General features: G+C 42.1%; 1 protein-coding gene across 51 annotated transcripts in view; it reads left to right on the top strand.

Moving 5' to 3' along the window:
* Ank2 (ankyrin 2) overlaps positions 1 to 26,014 on the top strand; it is a 575,860-nt gene that overhangs the window by 531,666 nt on the left and 18,180 nt on the right. For 28 of the 51 annotated variants that reach the window (NM_001427159.1, XM_063282199.1, XM_063282195.1 and 25 more), the window contains 12 exons: positions 543 to 641; positions 1,619 to 1,773; positions 4,303 to 4,514; positions 5,288 to 5,492; positions 7,024 to 7,120; positions 8,364 to 8,592; positions 9,406 to 9,531; positions 11,211 to 11,333; positions 13,094 to 13,126; positions 14,882 to 14,903; positions 17,928 to 24,158; positions 25,820 to 25,894. In NM_001427159.1, coding sequence (NP_001414088.1) covers positions 543 to 641; positions 1,619 to 1,773; positions 4,303 to 4,514; positions 5,288 to 5,492; positions 7,024 to 7,120; positions 8,364 to 8,592; positions 9,406 to 9,531; positions 11,211 to 11,333; positions 13,094 to 13,126; positions 14,882 to 14,903; positions 17,928 to 24,158; positions 25,820 to 25,894 — 7,607 coding nt within the window. The remainder of the gene's footprint in view (positions 1 to 542; positions 642 to 1,618; positions 1,774 to 4,302; positions 4,515 to 5,287; positions 5,493 to 7,023; positions 7,121 to 8,363; positions 8,593 to 9,405; positions 9,532 to 11,210; positions 11,334 to 13,093; positions 13,127 to 14,881; positions 14,904 to 17,927; positions 24,159 to 25,819; positions 25,895 to 26,014) is intronic. The other 23 variants (XM_063282205.1, XM_063282210.1, XM_063282213.1 and 20 more) reach the window with 3 other exon arrangements.

The following is a 26,014-nucleotide window of genomic DNA, read 5'->3' as shown; positions in this document are numbered from 1 at the left end:
TGTGTTGCTAGTTCCCCCTTGTAGAACCCACCTCTCCCAGCTTTGATCAGGCAGAGCCTTGGAAGGAGCCAGTGAAGTTCTGGGTCGCATCGGAAAATGTCTCAGTGGTTGGAGTCTTTGGGTGCTCAGTACGGAGCCTGACCGCCCGCCCCCGCCCCCCTCAGGTAGTTGTCGGCCTTCTGACAGCCTTCAGGGCTGTTGAGGAACATCTCTGAAAACGTCTTGCTGCTCTACAGAGTTTTTATTGTATTCCCAACAGTTTCGACTTTCCTGAAGGACAATTTTTCCCCTCCATTTTTGGCTAGCGCCCTGGCAGTGAAACTCACCAGGAGCAGACTTGTCAGCCATGCGCCCTCCTGGCACAGAAGCGCCTCCGTTGTACACTCTGGGTGTCGGTTCTCTTGCTCTTTGTGACCAATGGAGGGGGCAGAACCAAGCGCAGTGTGAAACCAAACTTCACCCTGCGCTGCTGGGGTTCTGTGGACACGGTCCCTGAAGCTCACTTCTGTTCTTTCTTTCATTGCTGCTTCGGATGTACTCAGTAAACTTCACCTGCCAACGGCTCCTCCCCCACTTAATGAGGGAGAAAGTTTGGTCAGCCGCATCCTTCAGCTGGGGCCTCCTGGAACCAAATTCCTTGGGTAGGAGCGACTTAAAAGAAATTGATGGCTGCTGGCCCCCATTCTTCTCCTTCTTCTGCGATATGATTTCTCTTTTCGTCATTGTGCCCATGACATGTCCCTCTCTATTATTTAAACTCTGTATAACCTATCTTTAGTGGACCATTTCTGACCCTTGTGGTATGTGACTTTTATTTTTTGAGTGACGTTCTTTATATCTTCTCCCTTAAAGTGCTGTGACCTTCATTTTCGTTCAAGCATGAGATTTGCCTAGTTGTACTCTCTGTGCTAGTGATGATGTCGTTATGATGAGTTTGGAATCTGTCTCAAAGCAACCTGGACTCAAGAATGGAAGGCCTCTGTCTATGTTGAATGTGACCTAAAGATCATAGGACAGTGCATGGTCCGGATCCCGAATGTAATAGGCATTGGACACCTCTGGGCTATTGACTGAGTGGCTCATTAGAGCCACCGGGTGTGCACATGCCTATTGATTTCTTGAATGAAGACAGTGTGAGCAAAAGCCACAAGTGCATGGCTCATTAGCACAAGTAGTCTACCGTTCTGACATCTCATTTATAACACATTGGATTATGCAATGTCTGAGCCATTGTCTCTCTTAGCTCATGTTGTCATTTTGCACCTGTAGAACATGTTTTTAGGAGATTGGCATACATTGTAGACATGCATGTACATTTCTTTTGGTTAAATGTGCAACACCTACATTTATCAAAGGAGACGTTCCAGAATGCCACATGCACCCACAGGGAAATATCATTTGGCTTAACGTAGAAGCATGTACTTGAGGACCAATGCCCCTGAGGTGGAGTGTCACAGTGCCACCATCTGTTAGTCGTTGGGCTCTGGAGGAGCGCCCACTGTGTCCCTGCCCCTAGAATGAGCAGAATTCCAGGTCACTTTGCAACAGAACGTGTTGAGCTGCTTGTCCTGGGGTTGGTTATCCTGTCTACACTGAGTGTTCTGCATTGCTATATCAGGCCCGTGATTGTGGAGATCCCTCACTTCGCCGCTCTTCGAGGAAAGGAGAGGGAGCTGGTGGTCCTGCGCAGTGAAAATGGAGACAGCTGGAAAGAGCATTTCTGTGAATACACTGAAGATGAGCTGAACGAAATCCTTAATGGCATGGATGAAGGTACTTTTGGGTTAGGGGGTCTAAAGGAAATCTAAGGTGGAGGCATGAAGATTACACGCTGCTTTAAGATCATCTAGCTGTCCGTGTGCTTGTGTGCACGCGTGTGCCTCCTAAGGTATTTTATTTACTCCATTGTCTGCTGTGTTCCAACTGCAGCGAATCTTAATAGACAATCAATCCCTTTTCTTAACTGTGCTTATGTTAAATGCAAGAAAGTAAAGCCTTTTAAGGTATCAAATGTCTCATTTTAGCAAATATTTGCAGTATGCTTCTATCTTTTAGTGAAAACTTTGTTGAACCTAAAACTAACAGTAGAGTGGATGTTGTTTCATGACAAACGGTACACAACTCGGTATGCTCTTGGCAGTGAGGGGATGGGTTTGCATGGCTTTGTGGTTACTTGTGGTGCCATGAACTTATTATTAGGGTTAGCATTTTTCCTCTATGCAATTTACTAAGGGGTCTTGAGAATGAGCCCCTCCCTCCTGCTAAATAAATATTTCCATTTGTGGCTGAAGAAATTGAACAATACTGGGTATGATGTATGGTCTAGATCCTGAGTATAATTGGCATTGAATACAATAACAATTGAGTTATTGGTTGAATGGTTCACCGGAGTCGTGTGACATTTTAAATACCAAGTTAGAAAAACTAGATGTTTAAGAAACTAACTTTTTAAAAGTTCTAAGTATTCTGTTGAGATACTTAGTCTACCTATGACTACTATCTTATACAATAATGTAATTTCCTTTAAGCTTTCTACTATTAAAGAGACAGGAACATTAGGCTTATTCAGTCATTCTTATGGAGACTTATGGAAGACCGGCTTGCACACAGATATATCATATACATATCTTCATACAGATGTATCATATACACATCTTCACGCAGATATATCATATACATATCTTCACACAGATGTATCATATACACATCTTCACGCAGATTTATCATACACATATCTTCTTGTGGAACTTTGCCTTCAAACGAGAACTCCAAACTGTAATCCCCAAATCTCTTCAAACCATTTAGGCACTGATTGGAATACCTGTTTGACTGGAGGGAGGGGCTCATCCTTAGACTCCATAAATTGCAGAGAGGAGAGGTGCCAGCCCCAATGCATGGTGCATGCCACTTCAAGTAACTACAGAACAGAAAAAGGCCCTTGCCTCACTGCCAGGAGCATGCCATGTTTGTAGAGGGCTAGACACAAGGGGCAAAGGGCAGCCCTCTGTCAAGTTTATCTGTGAGGAGCAGCCTGCCTGCAGCTCCTTCTTTATCTCTTTCTGCTCCTGTTGGGGTTGAATAAGAATAAAGGATTGGATGTCAGGAAGTGCATTGTCTGGTATGTAGGTCAGTTTCTTCAAAGCGAAGTGAAAGGATCAGAGTTCTTGTCAGTGAAGGTGACAACATTCAGCTCCTTCCATTTCTTGGAGCCTTCTTACTTGCTAGCATTATAGTGGTTTTGGGCATTTTCTTCTGAGTGGTCACCTATCATTGATGCCACCATGCACATTAATGTCGTGTCCTTGGATAAACAATTGTAATGATTGGCACATAGAGGGAATTCACTTTAAAGCCAAAGAATCGGTTTGATATGTTCACATTTAGAAATATGTTCTTTTATAGGTTTCGGCTATAATATTGACTACTCTCCTACTGCTTGTGATCAGACCCTAGGACTACCACTATTTAATATCTACTCATGCCAAGTAGTCAGTGAACAGTTACTACTTTATAGTGAATTTTAAACAAATTCTAAGACTAAGCAACTATTTCTACAGTTTTTTAAATTTACTGATACATTTAGTACAGTTTTTCCTCTATTTCAAATCAAATTTTTTGTATTGCCCTAATTACCTACACTAAAGTAATTTATAGATTCCGTCCTCTGCCATTAGGTTAACATATTTGGAAAGTCATTAGGTAATGTAATTGGTAAGTCATTAGGTAATGTAATTGGTAAGTCATTAGCACCAGAGGAATGTTGAAACCCTGATATTGAGCCCAGACACATTCCATGCCACAGGACAGAATATATAAAGAGAAACATTACCTATTCGCTGCAGAGTTTATTATCGGAGTACTCTCCCACAACCCAAAGGACAATATAATTTCTTAAAACCACAATAGCTGGTCTTTGAGCTAACACTGAGATTTGTAAAGGAAAGGAGTTCAAATGCAACTTCCTCTCCATCACACGAACCAAGAATAGCACATTTTCATTCCCACTATAGGTTTGCCCTCAAATGCTCTTACAGAGACAGCATGGCATGATGCTTCTGGCCCAAAGTGCATTTCTTTTACAGTGTTCTGGAAAGGCCTGGTTTCCCTGAAGTGTGCTAACTGCTGACAGCTGATAAATTACCCCCCGATATTTATCTGTGGTGTCAGGATAGCCTTGTGTTTTAACCTTAGTTAAAGGGAGCCTTGCTGCTTCCCCTGTTCACGATTAACTGCACCTATGAGTCTGCTAGGATGTTCTTGGGAGTCACGTGCTCTATGAAGATGGATCATTTCTTGTCTCAGTGCTGGACAGTCCGGAAGACCTGGAAAAGAAACGCATCTGCCGCATCATCACCCGTGACTTCCCACAGTACTTTGCAGTAGTGTCTCGCATCAAACAGGACAGCAATCTGATTGGCCCCGAGGGTGGAGTGCTGAGCAGCACAGTGGTATCACAGGTGCAAGCTGTCTTCCCAGAGGGCGCGCTCACCAAGCGCATCCGTGTAGGCTTACAGGTATGTCCGGGAAGGATGCGGATGATCCTGTAGGGGTTTACTACCATTGTGAGAATCAGCTTTTCAAATGAGAGTTGAAATGTCACCTAAACAAAGTTATCCCGAGTGAGCAAAGGCTAACGGATGAGACAACTAAGCTGGTGCAGGAGCTTGTTCCGAAGTCTGACTACTTGAGTTTGATTCCGGAAACCCGTATGATGGAAGATGAGAACTTCCTCAAGTTGTCGTCTGACCTGCATACATATACTGTAGCGTGAATGAATCTATACACACATCTATTACAATAGATAGATATGTATATGTGTGTGTATGTATGTATGTGTGTGTATGTATGTGTGTATATATACATATATAAGTAATATATACACACATATGTGTGTATGTGTGTATATGTATGTATGTGTGTATGTATGTGTATGTATGTATGTGTGTATATATATGCAATATATTCACACACATACGTGTGTGTATGTGTGTGTATGTCTGTGTATGCATGTATGTATGTGTGTATGTATGTATATGTATGTGTATGTATATATGTGTGTGTGTATATATATATATATATATGCAATATATTAACACACATACATGTGTGTGTGTATGTATGTGTATGTGGGTGTGTGTATTGCTTAATAGTACCAAACTTAGAACTTCCACATTTAAATCCACCAAACTCATTTGTGAGGTAAAAAGCGATGTTCGTCTGGATATGATGTGTGTTTGACATTAAGTGTAGTACTATATATAGCTAATGTTTTTTCCTACCTCGAAAGGCTCAGCCTATGCACAGTGAGCTGGTGAAGAAGATCCTAGGCAACAAAGCAACCTTCAGCCCAATAGTCACTTTGGAACCCAGGAGAAGGAAATTCCACAAGCCAATCACTATGACTATTCCTGTCCCCAAGGCTTCAAGCGACGTCATGCTAAATGGTTTTGGGGGAGATGCTCCAACCTTAAGATTACTGTGCAGCATAACAGGTAAGCCATGTATAACTGTATCGTAGAAAGTTCTAGAAGGTACTTAACAGAGTAAAAAACTGAGTGACTTTTACCACAGATAGCTGTGGAAGTTGAGAAATAGGTGAATGTCTGTAATCCCAGTATTTGGAAGGCGGAGGCAGAAGGATTATGAGTTCAAGAACTGTGTGCCCGATATGAAAAGGCCCTGTATCAAAAAGCTGTGGTGTTAAATGCACCAATTTAGGAAAAGCATCTTTTAATTACCTATGTGGACAAAAGGTGAAAAAATGAGTTACCCACCAAACAATGTTCTCTATCACACTATTACATATTTACATATGGAGTCATTTTTAAAGTAAATGTTTTTAGTTTTACTTTTTAAGCCACTGAGTGCTGCTCATATGCATTGTATGATGCCATCCACTGGCTCCCCCCTGTCTATTGTCCTGGGCTGATCTTGTGCAGGCAACCCAGTCTTGTGAGTTGACCCATCTAACAGCCCACGTGCAGCTGCAGCGTCTCACAGCACCCCTCCTCATACTGCGGCTCTTACTTGGCTTCCTCTCTCTCCCTCAATGTTCCCTGAGCCCCACGGCAGGGCAGGATGAGAGAGGCCCCACCTGTTGTTGGCGGGAATAACAGAACAATTGCTTATACTCGGCACATGAGCAGTTGTGCTTCTCTGTATTAACCACTACCTACATCTACAAGGAGCTTCTCTGACCAAGGCTCACATCTATGGATATAAAGATAAATATTTACAAGGCAGCCCAACAGTATGACCATTTAGCAAAACAACAATAGTTTTCCCTAGCCATAGATTTTGGCTGTGTTCAGGGTACTTACTATACCCGAGTTTCCTCCTGTGGACCAGGCCTCAGAGCTAACCAAGTGAGCAGGGGGTCACCCCCCTACACAGTCCTGCTGCTGATGCACTAATGGGAACATCTTGTAGCCTGCAGAGTTCAACATTGGATCAAACCATTGATTTGTATTTTTTCTCCCAGAAGGCTATGTAGGAGGCCAAGGACGGAATGCCAAGACAGATAGATATTCCCTTAAATTTAGTTTACCTTGTGGTGGTGTCTGCTTTTTTTTAAGTGTCACTCCTTAGTATGGAGTTTTGATTTATGATTTTTGGTATTCAATTTATGATATTTTGTACCCTCTCATTTTAATTTAATTAAAATTTTTAATTAATTTAATGTCACTAATTAATTAGTTAATTAATGTATTTGGTGCTGGCCACCGAACCTAGGACATATTATTTGCTAGGTAAGGCAAGTAGTGTACTCCCGAGCTACATATCCTCAGCCCTGAAAGTTGTTTTGTTTAGGTTTGGTTTGGTTTTGTACTGAGAATAGAACATGGGGCTGTGTACACTCTAAGCAAACGCTCTACCCCTAACCTGTGTCCCAGCTCATTTTACTTTCCTCGTGTCCTTTTGTGGGATGGAGGGGTTACACAGGTCAATTGTCAGAAGCACAAAGATTTACAACCCCGTGTCTCTAATTTTGCCCAATTATCCTCCACAATTGCGCTCTCTCAGGTGGAACTACGCCTGCCCAGTGGGAAGACATCACAGGAACTACACCCCTAACGTTTGTCAATGAGTGTGTTTCCTTTACAACCAACGTGTCTGCCAGGTATGTGTGTGCGCGGCAGAGAAAAGCTCACTCACTGTATTTCTTTTTCTTTCTTCTCAAAATCATCTTTTCTTTTTGCTATTTGATATTGTTTCTTAATTCTCTCAAAGGGATTTTTATTGTTGTTTAACATTAAGTAAAGTCTACATCTAAGTTGACATGAACAGTAATAGCACAGTGGCCAAATCCTGCCAGTCAGGATAGAATCTATGGAAAATAAGTGTCCATCTGCTTTGGTTCTATGATTCTGATGTTAGCTTTGGCAGGCACAGCTGATGTTTCCAGTTCCCAAGGAATGAGAAATTTCCTGTTATCAACCAAGCAGCACGAAGAGTTGCCTTTTCAATAACCAAACAGTTATTGTTACCAAAGCACACAGTTCAGTCAGTGTATCTTGCTTAGTGGCTGAAGAATCAGTGTGTTATTCACCCAAACATATTTGCATGTTACACTTCTTTAAGAGGCTGGAGGGATCTTCTGGTTATTTCTTTTACATGCCACAATTGAAATTTAATATTAGTTCCCATTCATATGGTCTTCAGGTAAAAAAACACTTTCACATTTCTGGTTGGTTTGATTTAGTCTCAGTGGTTGGTGAACCCCTTAGAGAATGAAGCGATGAGGACATGATGTTGAAACCTTCAGAAGGTTAAATGAATAGGAGAGGAATCAAGGAAAGCAGGAACTCATTCAAAAATATCAACTTCGTAGTGTCTGATACTGAACTTTTAATTACCGAAGAGTTATATTACTTTTTATTTTAGTTATTTATTTTATTACCAAGGAACTCAAAAGCAATGGGTATGTCGAGAGACTGGTTAGGAAGCAGAGTTTCCAAAAGGAGAAACACAACTAGAATAATTAATCCAATCTTTTTGTTTTGTTTTTCTTTGCTTCGGGAGGGGTATAATCTTTGTTGAATGTGTTTATTATGCGTGGTAGTATGTTACATACGAACTTCTTGTAAGTGTGTATTGTACATGGAGTATAGTCACAGTTGATCTTAGAACATACCTCATGTATCTCTCTTTGCTAACACCTCTAGACCTCCTGTCTTTCCTGTTGCCTTCCTTGCTATTTCTGCCTCTGTTTCCCTTACCTCAGCCTCCTCTAGTCATTTCCCCCTCCCATGTCTTTCCTTTCCAAGAAACATTTGATGACTCTATTGATTGTATTGAAGGAATCGATCTGTTTTCAAGTGACACTGTAAACTCGAGGTAACTGGTTTTCTTTCCTTTTGTAGGTTCTGGCTGATAGACTGTCGACAGATTCAGGAGTCTGTGGCCTTTGCATCACAAGTGTATAGAGAAATTATCTGTGTACCATATATGGCCAAATTTGTAGTGTTTGCCAAGTCACATGACCCCATTGAAGCCAGGTTGCGGTGTTTCTGTATGACAGATGACAAAGTAGATAAGACCCTTGAACAACAAGAAAACTTCTCTGAGGTGGCCAGGAGCAGAGATGTGGAGGTAGGAATGCTGTACTGTGTAGCTTCACTATCAGGTCATTTGTTATCCAGTTATCATAGGAAGAAGGTTTGCTCAACAAAAGGAAGGCCAATCTAAATCTACATTTCTATTGGTTGAAGGCCAGTGTTCAAAATATGAATTTTTTTCTAACAATTTGGATCATAAATGGATGGTCTCTACATATGTAGATGAATTCCTATAAAATGTATTTTTATTTAAAATTTATTTTTATCGAAATAAAACTGTTAGTTATTGATAATCTCAGAGTACGTAGGTGTCTAAGAGTTTGTCATAACGATAGCAGCTTAGATGTTTTATCTTCATGGATTTTCTTTTAAAGTACTTCCTTTTGTTTAAGTGTTAGTCCAGATAAGTACGTTTTTACATTGATTTCTTTTTTAATAATTTCTCATCATTATAGATGTTTAGATACTGACATCCTGTGTTCTGCCTCATTGTGATGTCAAAAGTCACGTAATGCAAAGTTTACATTTAGGTACAGATATATATAGGTCTTTGTGGGTATCATGATATAACATTAAAAATGAGAAAGTTGAATGTTACCATGCAATTGAAGATACTCAGTAGCAGGAAGAAAAGTTGGTGCATGTTTTGTCATGTATGTGATATATGTCAATCAGCTGTGTGAGCACTGTCACATATGATCGACAGATGTCAATCAGCTGTATGAACATTGTCTGTATGTGTATTTTCAGAACTGAAGTTTCCAAAAACCCTCCTACTTTGCTTGTATAAGTGACATAAAAGTGATTCTTATTATCTCATTGCATGCTGGCCTCTGTTTTCTCTTAGGTTTTAGAAGGAAAACCTATTTATGTTGACTGCTTTGGCAACCTGGTACCACTAACCAAGAGTGGTCAACATCATATATTCAGTTTTTTTGCCTTCAAAGAAAACAGACTTCCTCTCTTTGTCAAGGTAATGCATACATAAAACTCTGGATTACTTAGACAGCTATTTAAGTACGAGTGCTGTTTTCAGTTACTTTCATAGCAAGAATATGTGATTTTCAAACATTTCCAGTGATTTTAAAGCATATTTAGAAGCGTTTGCAAAACACATTTTATTTTTGAAGTTCAAATTCAATCATAATCTTTAATGAGAGAATACATTTATGATGGGAACGAGGATAAACTAGGATCAATGTATTAAGTAGAACATTATCTGCTGCTTCCCAGATTAGAAAGCAAGTCATCTTGTGTGTGTGTGAGTATGTATGTGTATGAGTGTGTGTGTGTGTGTGTGTGTCTGTATGTGAGTGTGTATGTATGTGATTGTATGTGTGTGTATGTGCCTTTGAGTGTGTATGTATATGTGTGAGTTTGTATATGTATGTGTGTGGGTGTGTTGATGAGAATGAACTTAGATTCTCACACCTAGTTACTAATAAGCAATGACTGTACTGGTGACTTAAGCTTCCAGCCCTCCTATTTCTTCGTTACTGTTATTTTCAGATGGCCATGCTGAGATTTTTAAAGTGTATGTGAATGTAACTAATGTAGCGACCAGAGGAACACTGACAACTTTTTGTAATAATGTCTCAAAAGACCCAGAATATCATAGTGCAATAAGAAATTGTTTCTAGTTAGAGCTATAGATTTACTTTTATCAATTCAGCTTTATAGAAAAATCAATATGAATGGCTCCATTTAGCATAGAATACCCAGGAGCATAAAAGATAGAAAGTAAAAGGGTGGCTATCATGAGAAAGGGGGTGGGGGAAGAGAGTGATTGCTTAATACATGGAAGCAATTATGCATGAGAATGGATGGTGGTGATACTTAGATAACAAAGCACATGTGTTTGTGCCACAGAATACACCTAAAGTGGTTATAATGGTGTTTTCTATTACGAATACCACAGTTAAAATGAAATGAAGTTCTGATGATGCAATGAACTTGGATGTGTTGTGCTAAGTCAATAAAACACAAGGAAAATACTATGTGACTCCATTTTACAAATCCATGGGAACACAAACAAGCATGGAGATGGTCAGGGACAGGGCATGGGAAAGAAATGTGTACTGGGAACACTTTCTGTCTGGGTGGATTGAAAGCTCTGAGAAGTGGTGGTGATTGTACAACTTCATGAACGTGCTTCACAGCACTTAAAAATAGTAGAAATGAACAGTTTTGTAGAAGGAATATTTTACCACAGTTTTTAAAAAGGTGAATTAGTTCTTGAGACCTAATGCATAGAAATGGAACTACATTTAATTATTATTTTATAGTTGAAATTTGCTGTGAGATCTGAAAGTATCTAGTGTCCTCACCCCAAACAAATGGAGACTTTCATGTGAAGCAGCACCTGTAGATTAGCATGACTGTTGGCTTCAGTTTACACTGGGTGCATATCAGACCATCCTGTTGTCTACCTTAAAAAACATACAGTCTTTTCATTCATACTTCAGAAAGCAAACATGCTGGGAAGACGTTTTCAAAGTGTTATAAATGACAGCAGAATAGAAAAGGGAAGAGCTTTGGGTCCTTGTGGATTTTATGTCCCTCCGTTAAGTGTTACCCAGTTGAAATTATTTCCCCTCTAAACCACCCCGGCTGTCAGATGTAGATGAAGAACATATGTCTTTCTCGTTCAAGGTACGTGACACAACCCAGGAACCTTGCGGGCGACTCTCATTTATGAAGGAACCCAAATCCACAAGAGGACTGGTGCATCAAGCTATTTGCAACTTAAACATCACCCTGCCAATTTATGCCAAGGTATCGTGATGTCCGCTGCCGTGTTCTCAGACAGCATAGAGCTGGACGTTCAGCTTCTTTATCAGACACAGAACACAAGCACCTGTGCTAATCACTTTGGCATTTCATGCACTTTGATGGATGCTTTTATTGCTATAGATCAGATATGGCAGAGAAAAATATGAGTCTAAGGTTTAATGGGGTTTTTGTACTAAATTTGAAAGAAAAAAAAACCTGTCTTTGTCCCCATTCTTGTTTCTGTGAGCCTTCCTGGGGTCACATGATGCACTGCCTCCCACCAGGATGTTAGTGTCTTAGCTTCTGCTCGCTACCCACTCTGAGTGGGGTCAACTTAAAGGTTCAAAGCAAAAGCCTTGTATTTTATCTTCTACGGAAGTAGTTACCTGCTCATCTCCTAGCCTGTCCCGATTTAATAATTGAATTTTAAACTGACTTTCCAGTTCATTTAACATGATCGGTACAAACATATCCTCCTGATGGAAGGAGTACGTTTGAGGCACCACTGTGAAGTTTTGTTAATTCCTAACCCAAGTGTGCCTAGTATTACTTTCTCCCCAAATCTTTCCCATGACATAATTGTTTTACTGCTATGGTTGTGTCAAAGAAGGCAACTCAATCAGTTAAGTGAGTGGGCAACGTTATTTTGAAAGTGTTTGTTTTTCTTTAAACTAATACCATCTTATATAGCCAGCCGCCGACGGTAGTCGGTGCATAGCTACTGCAAGTGTTCAGTTCGTTCTGCACTTGACGAAGGGGCAAACAGAGGTGCTGAGACCTGGAAGGGAAGTAGGGAGATACTTAAAACTTTTGATCTTGAGTCGACAGAACCAAGAACTCTCTATATTACTTTTACCCCATCATAGTTGCTGCAGTGTATACTGGTTTAAATACTCATTTTTGGAAATAGCCACCAGCTAGGCGGGATCCTAGCATATGTTTACTGTTGACAGTTCTTAATAATTAAAAAGGCAATTGGATATCTATTTTCATGTATTATATGCATGGTATGCCACAACGGGAATGTAGCGATAGATAGACCAACCAAGGAAATACGATGTAATTGTAATCTCATGACACAAACGCACTTGGGCATTGTCATCTCCAGAGGCAGAGTGGCAACTCACAGGAGAAGTACACAGGCCACCAATATCAGTGTGACTGTGGTTTGACTGGTCGCAGTGAGCTGCTATCCATGTTCTGTGGAGAAAAAAAAAACATTTATTTTATATTTTTTGAGGCAAGTTATAGCACATAGAGTTATTAATTTTGGGTGTTCAGGGATGACTTTCTATTTAGTAACTTAAGAGTAGATGCCTAATATTGCATATCTAAGATATGCTTGAGACTTTGCTAACTTTCTATTATAATAATGTCATCCCTGAGTATTAAAATGTTTCCAACATAATCTTACTAATGATGGTCGACATTTTCAGTCAGTATCCATAGTAACTGGGATAGCATCACCATCATTTCTGTAGACCAATTCCACCAGACAAATTAAATATCAAGCTTTGAGACTGACGGTGACCTTGGGTCAGAAATTAGCATATCCATCATTTGGTCCTTTTGTATCTTTAGATATATAAACTTTGATTAGTCTTCTTTAACTGTTTGTCTTCTATAAACTATTTAAGAAAGCAGTCTGAGTTTACCCTGTGCCTGCTTGACGCTTATAGGTGGGATATTTTTACTTGTTTCTTCTAAACGTTTTCTTCTTTCTCTCTTCTTTCCCATCTTGCACGACATCTTGGGGCATCAAGGAATCGGAGTCCGATCAAGAGCAGGAGGAAGAGGTAATTTTACAACAGCAACACTGTTCCCGCTGTGTCATTGCTGGTACCACTAAAGAGAACATGTGGTTGACCTCTGACTTTAAAGAAATAGACAGCGAGTCTTAGGAAATAGATGAGCAGAACCTTAGTCAACCTCTCTGATCCTATGTTTTTGTATCTGGTGAACGGTGTTCGGAAAATCACAGTTTCCTTATTTATTTTTGCCTGTTATACAATAGTTGGTATCTCTCCACAACTCCTAATGGCCGTCATCTGAGAGACACTCAAAGGCTAGTCTGAGGATGTCTGAAGATAATGGTGATTACGCACAGTGGTTTGCTTTATAGATCTCATAGCCTCATAGCACATCACAGGTTGTGCCTGTGATGACGTCATCACACTGGCGATTGTTAGGGTGTGTGCTGGGGCATTTCTGGGTTCTTGAATCATCTTAGCTCCAATATGCAACGTGCAGATTTGTTTATGCGTAGCTTATATAAGTGAAAGTTAGTAACTTTTAGGAATATAATGTGGTCCTAACACCAAGATTGAGAATCACTATGGAAATGGTTAACTTTTAGGAGAACATAGTCCAATTGTTAGGGTCCAAGATTAAAATATAAATATATAGTAATAATGAACATTCTTCATAAAATATATTTGCAAAGCATAGTGTTCCACACACCTCACTAGCGTGGGTTTCTCTCCTATCTTCTGTGAGAAATTACATACATATACAGGAAACAAATTCTAAAGAGGGTGCCTTGGACAAAGTAGATATCTGGTCATATGCACTCCAATTTTTAAAACCAATGTGTGTTTATCTCCTTTTAAAGGTCTGAAAACACCCAATATCATAACAAAAATGAAAGAACTCATTGGAGACCTCTTTATATTTACCCATTATTATAGGCACTTAAGTTTCCAAAACTAATTATCATTAGTGCATACATTTTTAATATACTATCATTTTTAAATGTTATGCTAATGCATCTGAATTATAAAAGTGCAAGGAAAAGTATAATAACCATTCTGTGTCCACCAGCCTCAGATGTACGGCCTTAGTTCAGAGGACTGCCCCATATCCCCCATTTCTGTCATAGGAAGCTACAAAACAGATGTGAGATGTCCATCTCTCACACACACCGACAAAGGATGCTTGACTGGTCACTCATTCTCCTGTGTGCGTCACTGTGACACATTCGGTTTCCTTCCTGAGCTCTGTGATTCTGTCACCCTAGCCCTTAAACTAGGAAACCAACTTTGTTGTGTTCATAAACAAACTAATTCCATCAGATACATACCCTGCACACACCCCCACTCCCCATGAAATACTTCCAGGAGGTCTCTAGTCTTCCTAGTCTTCCTAAAGTACAGCGGTTAGAGCTCTGGCTCACTATTGCTACAAGATGGCGTCTATAGCGTCTGTAGAATGCACCTCCCAGCATGCTTTGCCGTTCTCTTGTTCTTTCCTCCATTAATTTGGCACTTATAGCTTAATATTGACTTCACCTTCTTCATGGCCTTTCCCTACTGTGAATTTCTTACATCAGACACCGATGGGGTCATCTCTTCTCAGGAATACAATATAGTTTATATATTATCTATATATTTCTATAGTATCTAGAAGCGATATATGAATGTGTTTATATATACAAGCCTTAGCTGATGTCACTCTCAGGTATACAATTACAAATAGATTCTTGCTGTGCACGTAAGAGACTCTGAGCCGAGAGCTCTTTTGTAACCACTGAATTTGTGTATGTTTTCTTTCAGATCTGTATGACATCAGAAAAAAGTAAGACTTTAAATAAAAATTGAGTTTGTTTGAAAGCTGGCTATATTGAAGAGAAGCATGAATTAAGATGCAAGCTAGTTGCCATTACTAACCACTATAATAATTACATTTGTCTATAATTCTTATTAATCATTAATAGACATTGATGAAAGCAGCTTGGCCAGTTAAATCATAGTAGACCTAATCTGTGATCTAACGAGCAATAATAATGCAGTGATTATTCATTTAAGCATTCACTTTCTTTTGACATCCCTGTCACTCCTGGCATTGCTGTCCAGCCTGTTTAGAAAGCTACCCTACCGTTTTGTCCTTTTGTTAGCATAACACTGTCACCTCATTATTTTTTAAGCACTGACATGACAGTATTACTTTTACATCTATCTACGGTGACCACTATAGAGAGCCTTTCCTTCGGAAGGGCATGCCAGACAAAAGTAATACTGTCTAATAGTTCTTAGCCGAAGCTCACCCCTTGACACACCCTACCACCCCTTCCTCTCTTACTGTGGTGAAGCGCATCTGAACCCTTTAGGTGAGACCTAACAGAATTCTGTGAAAAATTCAAAGAAAATAAAATAAAAAGACAAGAATGCAAAAATTAAAGTATCCCAGATAAAGCTGCTGACCACAGTGTGTCCTCATGTGGCTATGTTTAAAGAACAACTTGAAATCCTCAACAGAATACAGTGTCAGCCTATTTCCTGATCCTCTGGCTTCTTGTACAGAAACCCAAGTTGAATTTTATAGATTTTTCCTTTGTATTATGCCTTGAACCCTTGAGAAAAAACATTGTAACTTTAATGATTAAGATTTATAGTGATTCATCTTATCTGAGGGCAACATCCTGAATGGAAAGGCCACAGAGATATGTGTGGGTCATCATCTTTCTGCCCCAATTGTATTAGTTACTGTTCCGTTGCTGTGATAAAACACCATGATCAAAGCAACTTACAGAAGGAAGATTTTATCTGGGGCTTGAGGTTCCAGATGATTGGAGTTCCAGTTGGCAGAGCAAAGGTAGTAAGGTGGCAGACTGCTGGAGTCTGGAAACTTCAAAGTCTGTCTACCCCTAGTGACCTCTTCTTCCAGCGATGCTACACCTCCTAAGTCTCAGAAGAGAGCCACCAACTAGGGACCAAGTATTAAAATACCCAAGATTTGTGGGGGGTAGATCTCATTTAAACACCATGCTGATGACATGTTCTTTTGAAGTCTTAGCATATTGTAGCTTACTGCTGTCCTATTGGGATGGCTTTAACTGAGGCTTACCCTTACGTTCAATCCGCATTCAAAATGAAACTATCTGAGGTGCTGATATCTTCAATAATTTATATGACTAAACAAATCAGTATTAATATAAATTTATTTAATATATATTTTTCTATTCTTTTTTTTTGGAGCTGGGGACTGAACCCAGGGCCTTGCGCTTGCTAGGCAAGCACTCTACCACTGAGCCAAATCCCCAACCCCTTAATATATTTTATATATAAATTACACATACATACACACACATACACACACACACACACACACACACACACACACACACACACACACACTCACATACACACATGCTATCCTCTGAACAAATACAAATTCTGTCCAGAGGAGGCATTCTATTTATGACACATACTACTGTTGCTTTCACTGATTTTTTTTAAGTGATATTTTTCTCTTCCTCTTTCTTCTTTAGGGCTATTATGTAGACTTAAATGATCCCTTCCTTTACTCCTTTGTACAAGCTAGTAGGAATTAAAAATTACTGGTCTGAGTCAGTTAAAAAATTAGTAATATCACCCATATTGCTATAATGTCATGGATTCTCTTGAACGACACCTGGATACTTTGAATATCTTCCAGATTTCAAATGTAGATTCTTATTTGTCTGTGGTTTTCAGTTTAAGGCAACCCTTATATAATTTCCATATAGATAAGTCTTTGGATAAGCCAACCCTGAGGGTTTCTTCCTCTCTGTTGGTGGTTAAAAGGCCTCCTGACCCGTGACTTCAGTGTACTTTTCAAACCAACTTAGGCATAGGGAGGTAAGCACGCTTCACCACAGTAACCTTTTACATTTTTGTTCTAATTTCTTACCACCCTCCTGCCCGTGCTTTTCTGCAAGGCTGCCCCTGCCCAGCGGTTTTACCCCACCTTTGCTTTGCATGGAAATAACTTGGCTTACATCAACTGTGCGTGTGTCCTGTGTGACTGTCTCTAATTTGGGTTGCCATGCGTCACATTGAAACTCTGAATTCACATACACGTTCAGTCACCACTGCTGTTTCCGTTGTTTGTCTTCCCTTTCCTTTATCCTCCTCCTTGATCCGTCTAGTACATTTCTAAGCAAGGAGGTTCCTCCAAGGAAAGGGTCATGCCTCCCAGCATGAGACACGTGTCATTGTTAGGTGTGGATTTCCCTTAGACGAAATGCCAGTCTGCAGCTGATTCAGATATGTTTTCAGCCATTGCTGCAAGGTGACAGAACTGTTCTGACTGAATTCCAGACCTATGGGATTTACAATGTAGGAACATCACTGGGTACGAGTCTGAATTTGCTCCTACTGGCTTTCTCGGGGAGGAAATCAAAATTCCGCTATTTCTAATGCTTTTTTTTCCTTATGTTTTCCCCATGGTTTTTGTTTTGTTTTGTTTTCTGACATTGATCTGTAATATCTGGACAATCTTGAGATGCCTCTGTGTAATTTCACTGCGCTCTTTCTTTTTGATTTGTGATTTTTTTATGTATGTCGTGAGTATTTGTGATAGCTTTGTTGTATGTATGAATGTGCTACAGTGAGAAAATTAAGCAAGTTATTTCCTGCTCATTTTCCTTTTCAGTTATTTTTTCCGTTAGCCTTGCTTTGCTCTTGTTCCTTGAGACCTTGTGGATCCACCATTCCCAGCCCATTCTGTTGCCCCTCCCACCACCAGGAAAAGACGCTGTGTTGTTTTGGTCCTGATTACATTTGCCACTATCTTTTTTGATTTCCATTTTACTTTCAATGTTTTTCATTCACATCAAAGATGATGAGACAGAGTCGACAGAAACATCTGTCCTGAAAAGCCATCTGGTTAATGAAGTTCCTGTCTTAGCAAGTCCGGACTTGCTCTCTGAAGTTTCTGAGATGAAACAAGATTTGATCAAAATGACGGCCATCTTGACCACAGATGTGTCTGATAAGGCAGGTTCCATCAAAGTGAAGGAGCTGGCAAAGGCTGGTGAAGAAGAGCCAGGCGAGCCCTTTGAAATTGTAGAGAGAGTCAAAGAGGACTTAGAGAAGGTGAATGCGATCCTGAGAAGTGGAACGTACATGAGAGACGAAGGCAGTGTGCGGAGTTCTCAGTCTGAGCGGGAGCTAGAGGAGGAATGGGTTATTGTCAGCGATGAGGAAATCGAAGAGGCCAAGCAGCATGCCCCGGTAGAAATCGCTGAACACCCATGTGTAGAGGTCAGAGTAGACAGAGAGACCAAGACCAAAGTAGAGAAGGACTCCACTGGGTTAGTGAACTACCTCACAGATGACCTAAATTCATACACGGGTACTCATGAAAAGAAGCCACAAACAGCTCCAGAAAAGTCAGGGGAGACAAGCCAGGCTTCAGCCATTGTCAAGAGTTCTGAGAGTAATAAAGGCAAGACCTCCCCAGCAGAGGAGAAACAGAGCGCTCAGAAGCAGGTTAAACCGAGCCTAGTGATAAAGAAGCCAGTGCGGCGGAAACTAAAAGAGAAACAGAAACAGAAAGAGGAAAGCCCACAAGGCAGCGAAGAAAAGACTGAACTTAAGAAAGGTAGCTCAGAGGAGTCAGTAGATGAAGACCGGGGCCTGGCCCCTGAACCCCTTCCCACTGCCAAGGCCACCTCTCCTCTGATAGAAGAAACTCCTATTGGTTCCATAAAGGACAAAGTGAAGGCTCTTCAGAAGCGAGTGGAGGATGAGCAGAAAGGTCGAAGCAAGTTGCCAGTCAGAGTCAAAGGCAAAGAGGATGTGCCCAAAAAGACCACTCCCAGGACACACCCAGTTGTGTCGCCCTCTTCAAAGTCCTCTCCTTCCTCTAAAATGGAAAGGCACTCTTCCCTTACTTCCTCTGCAAAAACTGAAAGGCACTCACCAGTGTCACCATCAAGCAAAAATGAGAAACACTCCCCTGTGTCGCCCTCAGCAAAAGCCGAACGACATTCACCAGTATTTTCTGGTAAACCCGAGAAACATTCACCTGGTTCCCCCTCAACCAAAAATGAAAGACATTCCCCTGTGTCATCTATAAAAACAGAACGACACACACCTGTGTCACCTTCAGGCAAAACAGATAAACGTCCACCTGTGCCATCATCTGGAAGAACAGAGAAACATCCTCCAGTGTCACCTGGCAAAACAGAAAAGCGCTCTCCCGGTGCACCTTCTATAAGAACCCCGGAGAAGCAGGCACCTGGGTCTGCCACTGGGAAACATGAAAAGCACCTACCTGTGTCTCCAGGAAAGACAGAAAAACAGCCACCCATATCGCCCACCTCCAAAACTGAACGAATTGAGGAGACAATGTCTGTCCGGGAGCTCATGAAAGCTTTCCAGTCAGGTCAGGACCCATCTAAACACAAAACAGGACTCTTTGAGCACAAATCAGCAAAACAAAAACAGTCACAAGACAAAAGTAAAAGTCGGGTAGAAAAAGAAAAAGGCCACTCTGTAACCCAGAGAGAAACCCAGAGAATAGAAAATCAGACAGCCAAACGTGGCCAGAGATTCCAGGTGACGGGAGCCATGGAATCCAGACGGTTCCGTTCTACCACCATCACCGTTGGGCTCAGGACAGAAGATCCGGTTAGAGAAAGGTTTGAGAGAACCCCCGTTATTAAAACACCCGAGGCAGTTCCACCGGTGGCGGCGGCAGTGGCGGCGGCAGCAGCAGAAGAAAGCCATCGTGGGGCTGAGACCCTTCAAGAGAAGACTGTGGATGAGCAGGAAGACATGGACCTCCAGATCAGCCCAGACAGGAAAACCTCCACTGACTTTTCTGACGTCATCAAGCAAGAGTTAGAAGACAATGACAAATACCAACAATTCCGCCTCACTGAGAACACAGAAAAGGCTCAGATTCATTTAGACCAAGTAATCACGAGTCCCTTCAACACGACATTTCCACTAGATTACATGAAAGATGAGTTCCTCCCAGCTCTGTCTTTACAGAGTGGGGCTTTGGGTGGCAGTTCGGAAAGCCTGAAGCAGGAAGTGATAGCGGGCTCACCTTGTGGCAGCTTGATGGAAGGCACACCTCAGATCAGTTCAGAAGAGAGCTACAAACATGAGGGCCTAGCGGAAACTCCTGAGACAAGTCCAGAGAGTCTTTCTTTCTCACCAAAGAAAAGTAAGGAACAAATTGGAGAGGCCAAGGAAACTATCAAGGTAGAAACGCCCACAGACATTCATTCAGAAAAAGAGCTTCCTATAACCAATGACATTGCTGATAGTTCTGAAAAACAAGGTGCTGGGGTCCCTGGGGATTCAGAGCATGTTCTGAAGGAGGTTACCCAAGTCCCTCCCAAAGATGTGTGCTCCAAACAAGAGGACTGCCCTGGCAGCCACAGTGTATCATTAGCAAATGAGACATGCCAGGCACTTACTGAGGAAGGGTCCTGCAGGGACAGTCAGCTCCCACTTGTTAGTTCAGCTTGTAAGACACAAGCAGTAAGTGAAACTCAGGAATCCTTAGCTACCTCAGAGGTGACAAAGGCCTTCCCACCATCTGATGCTACTGTCAAGACAGTTGAGGGAACAGAACCAAAACCCCAGGGAGTCATTAGAAGTCCCCAAGGGCTAGAACTCCCTCTCCATAACCGGGATAGTGAGGTCCTCAGCCCAATGGCTGATGAATCATTAGCAGTCAGCCACAAAGACTCTCTGGAAGCCAGCCCTGTGCTAGAAGATAACTCCTCACACAAAACTCCCGATTCTCTGGAACCAAGTCCCCTGAAAGAGTCCCCTTGCAGGGACTCCCTGGAAAGCAGCCCAGTTGAGCCTAAAATGAAGGCAGGAATTCTCCCAAGTCACTTTCCTCTCCCTGCAGCTATTGCCAAAACAGATCTTGTTGCTGAAGTGGCTTCCATGCGTTCTCGGCTGCTTCGAGATCCCGATGGCAGTGCTGAGGATGACAGTCTAGAGCAGACATCACTCATGGAGAGCTCAGGGAAAAGCCCCCTCTCCCCTGACACCCCCAGCTCTGAAGAAGTTAGTTATGAGGTCACACCCAAACCTTCAGATTCAAGTACACCCAAACCTGCTGTGATTCATGAATGTGCAGAGGAGGATGACTCTGAAAACGGGGAGAAAAAAAGGTTCACACCAGAAGAGGAAATGTTCAAAATGGTAACGAAAATTAAAACGTTTGATGAACTTGAGCAAGAAGCAAAGCAAAAAAGGGACTACAAAAGAGAGCCCAGGCAAGATGAATCCTCCTCATCCTCGGACCCCGATGCTGACTGTTCAGCAGAAGTGGACGAACAGAAACAGATGGGGAGCACAGAGGGTGAGAGTGACGTCCCTGTCTTGGTGACTTCAGAGAGCAGAAAGGCTTCTTCCTCCTCAGAGAGTGAACCTGAGCTGACACAGCTGAGTAAAGGTGCGGACTCAGGTCTTCTGACAGAGCCAGTTATTCGAGTGCAACCTCCATCTCCCCTCCCATCCAGCATAGACTCTAATTCCAGCCCGGAAGAAGCACAGTTCCAGCCCATAGTTCCCAAGCAATATACTTTCAAGATGAACGAGGAGGTTAAAGAAGACCCGGGTAACCCAGAAGAAGACAAAGATTGCAAATCACACTTAGCTGAAGACAGTCAGACTCATTCTGCTGATGGTGCCGATGGGTCTCATGCTGACCTGAACAGAGAGACTCCTCAGTTAGAAGCCTGTGATGGCCATGGTTGTAAGGCTGTGAGTCCTAGCAACTCAGCCACTCCTGTCTCCCTAGGAGTTCAGAGTCCAGAGTGTCATGATGTTGATAAGCCCCTGGCCATTGATAACGATTCACTAGCTCTCCAGGATACTCATGGAAGTGACCTTGAAGAAAGAGAGTTTGATCCTTCCAGAGTGGAGTCTACACAAGCAAGTCTTCCCAGTGAACACTCGTCCTTGTCTTCTTCGTCTCATTGTGCGGTACCTGAAGAAAATGAATCAGCTAAAGAAATATCTTCTCCATCTTCCCCTGTAAAAGTAGAGGTCACAGTAACTGACCCAGTTTTGGAGAGCATGTCAGAGGACTGTCCTACTCAAGAGGCATCTACTACAACTCACACAGAAAGGTTTGCCATGGACGGTCCAGTGTCTGATATAGCCGAGACTGATGAAAATTCTCATCCTCAAATCACCAGCCCTTATGAAAATGTTGCTTCCTCATCCTTTTTCTCTGGTGAACCCAGCAATTTCCAAACAGATACCTGTCATCCTACAGTTGTTCATTCACCTGAAGTGTATTCTGTTATTATCAGATCCTCTCCTGAGGATGTCATAATGACCAGCTCCTCTAGTAGAACGGACTCAGGTGAAGCATCTAATTGTGAGGGCCATGACCTAGACACTGAATGTGAGCAAAAAAGTGCTCTGTGGCCAATGCAGTCTGATGAGCCCCCCTTGTCTGTAGCACCCACGACACCAAACGCACCAGTAGTGACTGGTGAACAAGTAAGCAAAGTCATCATCACCAAAACGGATGTGGATGCTGACTCTTGGAGCGAGATACGTGAAGATGACGCAGCCTTTGAAGCTCGAGTGAAAGAGGAAGAGCAGAAGATATTTGGTTTGATGGTAGACAGACAGTCACAGGGCACCACCCCTGATACCACCCCTGCTAGAACTCCAACTGAAGAGGGGACCCCGACAAGTGAACAAAATCCATTCCTCTTTCAGGAAGGAAAGCTGTTTGAGATGACCCGAAGTGGTGCTATTGATATGACCAAAAGGTCCTATGCGGATGAAAGTTTGCACTTCTTCCAAATCGGCCAAGACTCCAATGAAGAGACTATCTCTGAAGACTTGAAGGAAGGGGCCACTGGGGCTGAGCCTCCACAGACGGAGACTACTAGTGAGTCACTGGAACTCTCAGGACCCAAAGAAGCAATGGATGACGAAGGAGAATTAGTTCCTGATGATGTAAGTGAGGAAATAGAGGATTTACCCGCCTCGGATGCTGACCTTGACTCCAAAGTGGTAATTTCAGCTTCCACAGAAACACCCACCAAAGAGGCTGTATCCACAGTGGCCGAGGAGCCCGCCACCATGCAGTGGAGTGATTCTCTAAGCACTGTGAAGCAGACATCTTGCCCTACTTTCCCCGAACCTGTTGGTCAGCTGGACTTCTCCACTGTCACTAGGTCTGTTTATTCGGATCGGGATGATGAGTCCCCAGATTCTTCTCCCGAGGAACAGAAGTCTGTGATTGAGATCCCTACTGCACCCATGGAAAACGTGCCTTCTGCTGAAATCAAACCCCAGATTCCTATCAGGACTCTCCCCACTTCAGTGTCAGCCCCTCCATCTGCAGAGGATGAGAGTGCATTTTCTGATGATTTCCCATCTGGTCTGGATGGGGAGAGTGAGGAGGATGGGGCAAAACCAAAGTCCAAAATCCCCATCAAAGCACCCCCCCAAAGAACTGAGTGGCACCCCTCCCATCCAGACATATCTCTCCAGAAGTCAGGTGTCCCCCAGGGACAAGACGTGTTAAGCCGAGGACCAGATGGTAGAAGCAAGTCAGAATCAGACGCTAGCTCCTTGGATGCTAAGACCAAATGCCCAGTGAAAGCCAGAAGTTACATTGAGACAGAAACAGAGAGCAGGGAGAGGGCAGAGGGGTTTGAGTCAGAATCAGAAGAAGGGGCCACAAAACCAAAGCTCTTTGCATCCCGACTGCCGGTGAAGAGCAGAAGCACCTCATCTTCCAGCAGGACAGGCACGAGCCCCACAAGAGAGAGTAGGGAGCACTTCTTTGACCTTTACCGGAACTCCATAGAATTCTTTGAGGAGATTAGTGATGAGGCTTCCAAATTAGTAGACAGGCTTACACAGTCAGAAAGGGAGCAAGAGCCACCCTCAGACGACGAAAGTAGCAGTGCCCTGGAAGTGTCAGTCATTGAGAATCTGCCACCTGTTGACACTGAGCACTCAGCTCCTGAGGACATCTTTGACACAAGGCCCATTTGGGATGAGTCCATTGAGACTATGATTGAACGCATCCCTGATGAAAATGGCCATGACCGAGCTGAAGGTATTTGCCAGCCACTGGGAATCCCTGTGCTACGCATGTCATAAATTTGATATAGATTTTTTTTGGTAATGTTTGTTTTATTTCGTGATTTATGTCTCATTTTCTTTAAGCTTTCTGTAGTGGTTAATGTGTTTGTGTAAGCCCTTTGTGTTTTGTGCTTTTTCTGTATATTCTTGTCTATGAAACAATCTCAAGATTGAGTAATGAGAATGCTTATCCAAACCAGAAACGTAACCAAGCAACGGGGGCCCTCGCTTTTCTTTGGCTGCTGCACGTAAAGCCATACAAGCGTTGAGTTTTGTTGTTCTGATGTTCCAGGCTTAGCCTCCAGTTAAATACATTTGCTTTTACACACAAGAATGTGGATTTCACAGCACAAGGCCAATTGGCTCTAATTTTTAATTTTTTTGTGTGTACTTTAATCGGTACATCCAACTTTGTCATGATTAGGAGGCCCTTTACTCAAAACAATTTCTCACATCCAGACATTCTAATTATTGTGGGTCTGTTTTTCAATTCGAAGAGGTCAGCTTTCCGATATCCATGAGAACCAAATTAGTCCAACAAACCTGAGGTAAAAATGAACAGCGAAATACTCAGGTGAGATTCAGCAGACAACAAAATCTCAAACTCTGCATGATGTGAGGGAATGATGGCTCTTGGGATTGAATTTTTTTTTTTAAACAAGGAAACCATGGGTGGCTTTGAGAGGTAACCTTCAGGCTTCCATTGTCTCTAAATGAAGACTTATCCCTATGTGGGTGGCAGAATTTCACATGCTACCCAGCAGTCCACAGCAGTTAAAAGGGAATTGGATAAATTCTAGTTTGTGAGAGTGTGTACTCCATGACTTTGTTTAGAAACAGACAGCCAGAACCTTTGCCTCAGAAGCAAATGTCCCACTGGCAAGGATCTACAAAGCTCATGTGCCTTTGCCCTGCCTTCTTCCAAAGGTCAATAGGACATTGTTGTTCCTGGCCTCAGATTAAGTCCAGGTATAAGATAATTCTTAGTGCATTCCTTCAGGTAGGACGTGGTGGTGATGGTCACCTCCATAGACATGAGTACTACAGTCCAACCAGTTACTCTACTTCTGTATCCCATCTGTGGTTTCTCTGGTGTTTCATATGTCAAGTGAGTGTGCTTTGGTGGACTTTCTCCTCCTCCTCCTCCTCCTCCTCTTCCTCCTCCTCCTCCTCTTCTTCTCTTCTTCTTCTTCCTCTTCCTCTTCTTCTTCTTCTTCTTCTTCTTCTTCTTCTTCTTCTTCTTCTTCTTCTTCTTCTTCTTCTTCTTCTTCTTCTTCTTCTTCTTCTTTTCCTCCTCCTCCTCTTCCTTTTCCTCCTTCTCCTTGTCTTCCTCCTCCTCTTCTCCTTCACAATCACAAAAGGAAAGTCCTGAGATAACTAGACACTCTGTTCAGTTACAAGTCTTCATTAAAGGGATATGGAAGCAGATGGTTTCAACAAATCACCACATGGGATTCATTCCCTTTTTATCCCAGAATCAGAAAACACACCACTTCATATGACCTAAGCCATGATAGCTGATTTGTGTGACTATCAGATATTTGACCGAGTGACTTCCTTTCTTGGATGATCAGTACTATGGTTCCCCTTCTGTCCCAGACACTCTTTGGCCATTCTATTTTTAACCTTCTATAGATCCCCAGGATGAGCAGGAGCGGATGGAAGAGAGGCTGGCTTACATTGCAGATCACCTTGGCTTCAGCTGGACAGGTAATTGGTGTGACCCAGGCTTTCTACAGAGACAACCATTTAAAGATCTTTCCTTTCTCTCCTTTGTTTTTCTTGAGGAAGATTGTACGGAGTCGTGCAAAGAAAAATCTGACTGCAACA

This window comes from Rattus norvegicus, chromosome 2, assembly GCF_036323735.1.
Source record: "Rattus norvegicus strain BN/NHsdMcwi chromosome 2, GRCr8, whole genome shotgun sequence".
NCBI lineage: Eukaryota > Metazoa > Chordata > Mammalia > Rodentia > Muridae > Rattus > Rattus norvegicus.
This window is presented reverse-complemented; position numbering and strand designations above follow the sequence as displayed.